Below are 7,736 nucleotides of genomic sequence, written 5' to 3'. Positions count from 1 at the left end.
CACTTTTTCAATTTTTCACTATGCAAACATCACAAGGACTCCAATTAACTGTTTCTGTCACCCTTCCTTTAGTTCCGTAGAATGATTGCAGCAAAAATCCAATGAGCCCTCAGTTGCGACTTCAAATATCTATGGTGGCCGCATCCGCATTCCAATCCGGAAACAGTGTTTTCTTTGTGGTATTTGCGGGCTGATGAATGCGTCCATCCCATCGCCTCTGCCTGGTTTCGGTGGCCCTTACATTCGCCCCCGTCTAACCCTTTGGTCCCTCTTTTGTCACTCTTTTGTCACTATTTTCCCCTGTGAGCTAAGCCTATGATAGCCCACCATTTTTACCTGTTCCTCTCAGGTACTTGCGGATACTTAGCTACACCTATACCCCCTTGCCCATTTCACAATTCACCCCCCCCCACCTCAAACTCCTAAACACTGCTTATCTCGCCTCCACACGCTCATCTTGATCCTGATTCTGATCATCATCGCCAAACCCCATAGGCAGCCCAGCGCTTCCTCTTACATTCTTTCTCTTGGATTGACGTCTACTCAACATCCTCCTTTCTTCAATACCTCACCGACGCTCCTTACGAGAAGAACCAGCTTCTTCTTCGCAAAACACTCGTTTTTTTAGGCAATAGAAAAGCCAGGACATTCTTTGTGCATTTGAAGAGAGTATCGATTACTCTAGGGAAACGGACAAGAAAAAGCGAATATAACCTCAACCAATTTCAACCTGTTGATATTTACACACATACAACCAACCAAACAACAACAACTTCACCACCTTCAAGATGAAGTTCACCCCAGCCATCGCCGCGATGGTCCTTGCGGGCTCCGCTGATGCTTTCTGGCGCATGGAGTGCCGTGGTCGTTCGGGTCTTGCTCGTCTCGATCCCCTCGTGAACCCAGGAGTTGCGTCTGCCCACGCCCACACCATCTTTGGTTCTTCCGGTATGTTTTATGTTTGTGATATGTTGGATTGATCTTATCGTTGGCTGTGCCAGTCGACATCACATTGTCGTGGTTGGTGAACAGGAAGACTCGATTTCCATCTGTTCACGACCACCGACAAAACCCGATCTTATATCAACCTCAAATCACCACAGCACAAGGCTAACACTCACAGGCTTCACCGCCACCTCTGGCAGTGATGATCTCCTCGCTGGCGACTGCACCTCGTGCGCCGTCACCGAGGACAAGTCCGCCTACTGGACTCCTCCCATGTACTTCAAGGACGCTGCTACTGGCCAGTACAAGCTCGTCACCCAAGTTGGAGGCATGCTTTCGTACGTCACCCTTCTCCCCCCTCCAAACCCTCCCACTAACCTTTCGTCTCAGCTACTACTTCCTCAACTACGCCCCCGGCGAGACCAAGATCACCGCCTTCCCCCACGGCATGGAGATGATCGCAGGCGACTCCAACCAGCGCAACTTCACGGCCGGCGAGACCGCCCCAACCACCCAAAAGGGCCTCGCCCAAAAAGCCCTCGGCTTCAACTGCCTCAACTACAACCTGGCCGCCGAGGGCTCCCTCTACCGCCACTTCATGCCCGACAAGGCCTACCTCGACGCCAACTGCAAGGACGGCATCCGCGCCGAGCTCATGTTCCCCTCGTGCTGGAACGGCAAGGACGTCACCTCCGCCAACAAGATGGACCACGTCGCATACCCCTCCTCCGTCATGGACGGCACATGCCCCGAGGGCTTCCCCATCCGCCTCCCGGGTCTCTTCTACGAGACGATATGGAACACAGCCGAGTTCGACGGCGTGGACGGCGAGTTCGTCTTCTCCAACGGTGATCCCACCGGCTACGGATACCACGGCGATTTCATCATGGGCTGGGAAGAGGACTTCCTCCAGTCCGCTGTCGATACCTGCACCAACCTCTCCGGCCGCATCGAGGACTGCCCCTTGTTCACTATCCAGACTGATGCCGTCGCCCAGACGTGCCTGATCAAGGAGCCTACTGGAATCCTCGCTTCTGTCCTCGCGGCTGAGAACCTCGTGGGACCTATCCCCAGCCTTCCAGGTGGCGTGAAGCTCACCCCTGGCCCGGATTACGTCGTCAAGGGCGCTGCTCCCGTCGCTGACGCTTCCACCGTGGTTGTCCCCACCCTTTCTCACTCTGCTGGATCTACCGTCGCCCCCTCTGCCACCGCGGCACCAGGTGGCATCTTCAAGGAGAACAACGCTGCTATCGTCAAGGTTGCTGATGTTGAGCCCCCGGCAACCACTGAGAAGCCTACGCTCGTCCTTGCTGCGAACCAGAAGATTAGCTCGACTAGCTATATCACCCAGGGTGGGAGCGTGGTGGAGGTTATTGTCATTGAGGAGTTGACTACTGTTATGGATGATGTGCAGACAATGACAGTTACTGCTGCGTCGAGGAAGCGCGCGCACCGCCACGGTCGCCGCCACAACTAAGTCCAGTCCAGTACAGTGCGGAAGTTTCTGTTGGGTTTGGATGTGAAGTGATGGGATTGGGTTGTTGATGAGGGGGGTTATGTTATGAGGGGGGTTGTTTTGTGGAGGAGGGAGTTGTCTTTTATCTTATTCATGCTACTTTATTCTTTCTGCCTTCTATGCGTTTTCGGGTTCCCCCCCCCCTTTCCACTCTTTGTCTCTCTAGATGCGTCGTTAAGGCTTTCGTGCTCGTGCGGTTGGGTCTGAGACTGGGCTGTGCTGTAGCTGGGGCTGATGGAACTGGGAGTTTTTTGAGTCTTGGGGGGGAGGGATTGGAAGGGGGTTGGGTGGGGAGATGATGAGAGGGGGAGATGTGTGTATAGTAGTGGGTTTAGTTGTTGATATGGGCTTCTTTTTTAACTCCTTGCTGTGCTTCTTGCTACTTTGTAGTATGAGTGTGTGTATATGATACCATTACCTTCCTATAACCCCCCCTTCTCCTTCCCCCCTACTCATCCATCCCCATTTCCTCTCTCACCCCCCACAAGATCCGACCCCAAACCCTCTCTATAAATACACAACCCCAACCCCCAGCTAGGAAAAGACAAAGAGCAACATATATTACTTCGCACAGTTCACGGGACCCTGCTCGTTGCGCCTGTGCGTGGGTGGATTGGATGTGTTTCCACGCCCTGCTGTGGTGGGGTGTGGGGTTTGAGATGCAGCTGCGAAGTGTTGTTGCTGTAGCTGTTGGGTGGGGTTCTCACCGTCGTCGACCTCCATCCTGTCATCGTCATCTTCCTTCTCACCAACTTCTTTTCTCATCTCTCGCCTCTCACCTGTCACCACCAACCACCCCCACCTCTACAGCCCACCACGCACTCACCGCGCCTGCGTACAGCAGTAACAGATAGTCCACGCAGCTTTCCAGCTTCCCTTCTCACATCTATGGCTGCCTGGATATGCTCTAGATTCGAATCCTCACCTCGAGCGCAGCTTGTGCTGTAGTAGTGCGTCGCTACTGCTCTGGTAATTTAGTATCGCAGATATGGCTGGGTGGCTTGTTCGTAATCTTCGTTTTTTGCCACGTTTGCGTGTATTGAATGACCGTTTATCAATCCCATTTCATTTCCTATCTTATATGTTTCTTGTCTTCCTCCTACACCTCCATTCCCCTTTCTCACTACCCTACCTCCCATATCATCCTCTTCCCACAAACCCTACTAACACACCTCCAGGCCCAGAATGCATATAACCCACCCCCCCCGACCCTAGGACAGAAATGAACAGCCCATCATGGAAGAGATAATGTCACCGAATGCAATTATGGTCGTGTGTGGTGTGAGTGCGTCGTTCTTGCCTAGCTAGGTGGGTGGGGGTGAGGGGGGGAGGGCACTGGCGCTGTCGAGGTGTGGGGGGGTGCTTGTCGAGGGGGCCTGCTGTCGGGGGGTGCTGTTGTTGTTCTTGGTGGAGGGTTCTCACCGTTGTGTAGTTTCTCACCTCTCACCACCACCGCCCTCCGCGATATCGAGGGTGGTTCGTCTTGGGTCAGGCCTTGTGTTAGTGGTGGTGGTTGAGAAAAAGAGTTTATGCCATCATTCCCTCGCGGATTTCCTTTTAGATGACTTGATCTTGAGAGGTAGGTATGCTTTGCTGGGGGATATAGTGTTTATAGATATATATTTTGGTCGTGGGGCGGATGGAAGGAGTGGTGGGATAGGGGGGTAGATGGGATGGTTCGTGGTTTACGTGTATTTAAGGTGTTGTTTCTCAACCTTATTTTATCTTCTTCAATATTTATCCTTCCCCTTTCCATCCCTGCCCCTTTTCATCGTCTATTCCCACTTCCCCTCCCCAGCCCAGCCCAGCTAACACCATCAAACGACATAAAAGGCACGCTCTGTCCAGCTCGCTCTTCTTAACCAGCTCGGGGGGTGTTTGTGGGGATGTTTGTGAGGTGCTTGTGCCGCGGCGGGGGTTGTGTTTTGTGTTGTGGTCGGAGGGCGAAGGGGAAGAAGAAGAAGGGGAAAGGGGAGGAAAGGGGAAGGGGGTGTTGTTGCTGCCATCATTTCATCGCCGCCGTTTACTCCTGTCATCATCTGATATTCTCGCTGTCATCGTGTTGTTCTCGCCACTTGCCGAGAGTTGTCATGTCTTAGGGTACGCTATCTTTCATGATGTTGGGGAGGGCCTGGGCTGTTGCGGATGCCACCACTCGGTCTTCGGTTGGGATCAACTCTGCCTCGGCTGCAGTATACCTCTATTAGGCTGTTTTAGCGTCCATACTCCTGTTGGGGCCTGTTAGGGGGGGGAGTTATATAGGATATGAAGGGGGGGTGGGAAGGGGTATCCTATTATTCACCCCCCTAGACTAAAAAAAAGAATCCCCTCAAAAGATTCAAATGTCAAAAAATCAAAAAGACTCATCAGCTCTCTCAAGATCTGATGAGGGAGAAAATCACTTATATTTTTATGTGATTTTACTTTTTATCGCTTATTATTCATTTCCAAGCTCTTTCTCTCCTTTTGGTTTCATCGTCTCCACGCCGGAATTCGAATCCATAACCTTTTTGTCCTCTGCTGGCCAGATTGTCCAGACAGTGGTACTACCACTGCGCTACTGTGCCGCTGGGAGGAAGGGGGGTTATTGTTGTTTATATAGGATGAGGGAGGGTGGTTGTCTCGTTTGCTGGGTCGTTTGGCCGGGAAAGGGGGCGTTGTCTAGCTTGGTGGGTTGCGTGGGAAAAGGGGGGTGGGATTCAGGGGTTTCGTGGGTTATCTCGGGGTTTTTTACAAGCCATCTCGCATAACCCCTTTCCTCGCCTCTTGATGGGAATAAAACTAACCAACCATCAACACCACTCACCCCCATCTCATCCTTTCCAACTCCGCTATATCAAAAAGACTAAAACAGGGGAATCCGGGAACATATGCCGGCCTCAAAGATATAACGGAGGGACTGAATAAACTTACTCGTCTTCAAGAATGAAAACACGATAACCTTTAAGGATGCTGTGAGATCTAGTTTGTGTTGCCATCACGGGTGTTGTCGTCGTCTGGTTCTCGTCGGTGGCGGGGGTCACACAACGGACCGAGGCTGCCTGCATCACCCTCCGTCCCTTGAATCGCTAACAGTCAGAAACGCTGGCACGTATGACGGGGATAGCGGATGGGGCAACCCCGCCACTTTTAATCCCATGTTTGGTTGTGTTATCTTCGGGAGGTATTGTGTGATGGCTGGCGGTTTTATAGGTTGGGAAGTGAGAGAGAGGGGGGGGAGACGGTAATGGGTGCCGGAAGGATTATTTATAGTAGGGCAAGATTGCAACGTCCCCGCATCGTGTTACCACTCTATTACACCACTTCTTCTAATCTTTCCTAGTTGTAAAAGGCGTTTTGTCTTATTCTGTCTTCTCGTCACCCCTTATGCTATGCAATGCCCTAAGAACAATCACATACGACCATAGACTTAAGATAATTGGGCATCCCGTCCGCTCTGCCATACATAAGCTTGTAATTCAGGCTTGATGCTCTTAATCGTGCTAATAGGCATAGCTCGGAAGTTATGCCCCTTGCTGTCTTGAGGGTGAGTAGGGTGAGGCAACACAACATTCTCGTGTCAATTTCGCAATAGCCTAGATAGATAAAAACTGTATATTTTTCCAGCTGGCTATTGCCTTTTATATGTCTTCTTCAGAATGTGTTTTGCTAGTTGCACGTTTGTAGCCCATAGTTGGTGGATATAAGGGTTGGAAGCTGTAGCAGTGGGGTAAAATACACGGTTACCCCATATGTTCCTTAATAACAGATATAAAAGCACACTATCTGTTATTCTTCTCACTATGGATAGACCTCCATAGACTTTTGGGTCGCACGAGAACCCCTCGCCGATCACCTTACTTCACCTATTCTGTCCCCTTGCATCTCTGCTCGACATTTCCCCTCGGGATCCTTCTTCAGTCCCCCAAGGGATGGAATATTCATTAGTAATAGGAACTCTTCTCCACACGTACTCGCCTTGTCGGGTGCAACCCGAAATAACGTTATATAGTATCATAATCATATATTATGAGATGATTGGTCGTGCAACTGTTAGTTACCCCGATATATTGAAACAATAGTCATACAGTCGCACATATCCCTCGATCTCAACAGCTGAGAGCGGGCTTCAGGCACTGCCAGATTTGCCCATGTCTCAGGCCATAACAAACCAAACGGGAAAGAATCACGAAATGCAGTCAGCGTTGGCAACGAAGAATTATCTTCATGCTTTTAAGTGTCTTCAATTTGTTTTCGTGATCGATCTTTTGGTATCAAGTATCAGAACAGGACGCCTATAAGTATCGTGAAGATTCCCTTCAAATTCTCATCATCAACAATTGCAAATACAGACAAACACAAACAGCAAACACAACTAGCCAATCAACCCAACCATTCTTCAAAATGAAGATCAGCAGCATCATCCCACTATTTGCAGCTCTCGCCGCAGTCAAGGCTCAGATTGCCCCTGGACCCTATACCATTCGATCCCTAGCTTCTGATGAACGAGGGTACGTCGGCCGCAGCCCAAACGAGGACACCTCCATAAACCCAAAGCCTATCCTTCTCCTTGATAATGGGAACATTGATTTGGCAAGTAGCTATCTATGTCCCAGCTTTTTGTTTCTAATATCGTTTAGTGGGATGTTCAACCTGCGACTGAGGGCAGGTATCGCTTGACTATTCGAAACAACCCCATTGGAGGATTCGACGACCGCCTTTTCGCCTTTCCTACCAACGATCCTAGGATTAACCTAGAGTGGTTCATTACACCGGTGGTGGGGTACGGCGCTAATAACTACATGTACAGCCCAGCTCCCCGAACTTTGTGCATTACTGTATTAACAAATATTAGCGTAGAGACTGCTCACAAGGCCAGGGGGTGGGTAGCCCCTGACGCTCTTAACCCGGACAGGCAGGTAAGATAAATCAGCCTTTATTTTCTTTCAAATATCTGACGTATTTAATAGCTTGCACTCAAACCGCTTATAGCTGGGCCTTCTATTCCTCCATTCTACCCTCCTTTTGAGGTTTTTACATTTACTCCATTGTTCTCATAAGCGTAACAGACGCCGCTGTCCGCAAGACTATTCAAGAGCTTCCATGTGTTCTACAGGGTGCTCATGGCCCGCATTAGATAGTAATGGACTAGAATTATAACCCCAAAACTTTTCCCTGGATCCTATAGTGACCCCCCATATATCCGACGCCTTAGCATTGCTATTGGATTTGCCTAATGCATCCCTCCTACAAATAGCAACCTTGGCAGATAGTTGGAAGAGGCATAGGAGAAAGC

At 50.3% G+C, this 7,736-nt stretch overlaps 2 protein-coding genes across 2 annotated transcripts; both read left to right on the top strand.

Moving 5' to 3' along the window:
* Window positions 1-429: 429 nt before the first annotated feature.
* VE01_05423 (uncharacterized protein) lies at window positions 430-2,762 on the top strand. Its single transcript, XM_018274887.2, has 3 exons — window positions 430-948; window positions 1,124-1,283; window positions 1,336-2,762. Exons 1-3 carry the CDS (start codon window positions 789-791, stop codon window positions 2,420-2,422), a joined length of 1,407 nt encoding a protein of 468 aa, XP_018130352.1. The 5' UTR covers window positions 430-788; the 3' UTR covers window positions 2,423-2,762.
* Window positions 2,763-6,541: 3,779 nt separating this feature from the next.
* Window positions 6,542-7,571, top strand: VE01_05422 (uncharacterized protein). Its single transcript, XM_059463700.1, has 4 exons — window positions 6,542-7,033; window positions 7,081-7,244; window positions 7,296-7,359; window positions 7,411-7,571. The coding sequence occupies exons 1-4, from the start codon at window positions 6,845-6,847 to the stop codon at window positions 7,498-7,500; spliced, it is 507 nt and encodes a 168-aa protein (XP_059319696.1). The 5' UTR covers window positions 6,542-6,844; the 3' UTR covers window positions 7,501-7,571.
* Window positions 7,572-7,736: the final 165 nt, after the last annotated feature.

The sequence above is a fragment of the Pseudogymnoascus verrucosus genome, assembly GCF_001662655.1.
Source record: "Pseudogymnoascus verrucosus strain UAMH 10579 unplaced genomic scaffold scaffold_22, whole genome shotgun sequence".
Classification (NCBI taxonomy): domain Eukaryota; kingdom Fungi; phylum Ascomycota; class Leotiomycetes; order Thelebolales; family Thelebolaceae; genus Pseudogymnoascus; species Pseudogymnoascus verrucosus.
The sequence above is the reverse complement of the archived record's forward strand: the minus strand, read 5'-3'. Positions and strand labels throughout refer to the sequence as shown.

Coding starts and splice junctions, on each gene's coding strand:
- VE01_05423 (XM_018274887.2), top strand. CDS start 789: ATGAAGTTCACCCCAGCCATCGCCGCGATGGTCCTTGCGGGCTCCGCT. Junction 949..1,123: donor CACCATCTTTGGTTCTTCCG/GTATGTTTTATG, acceptor TAACACTCACAG/GCTTCACCGCCACCTCTGGC. Junction 1,284..1,335: donor CAAGTTGGAGGCATGCTTTC/GTACGTCACCCT, acceptor CTTTCGTCTCAG/CTACTACTTCCTCAACTACG.
- VE01_05422 (XM_059463700.1), top strand. CDS start 6,845: ATGAAGATCAGCAGCATCATCCCACTATTTGCAGCTCTCGCCGCAGTC. Junction 7,245..7,295: donor TACGGCGCTAATAACTACAT/GTACAGCCCAGC, acceptor AACAAATATTAG/CGTAGAGACTGCTCACAAGG. Junction 7,360..7,410: donor CTCTTAACCCGGACAGGCAG/GTAAGATAAATC, acceptor CGTATTTAATAG/CTTGCACTCAAACCGCTTAT.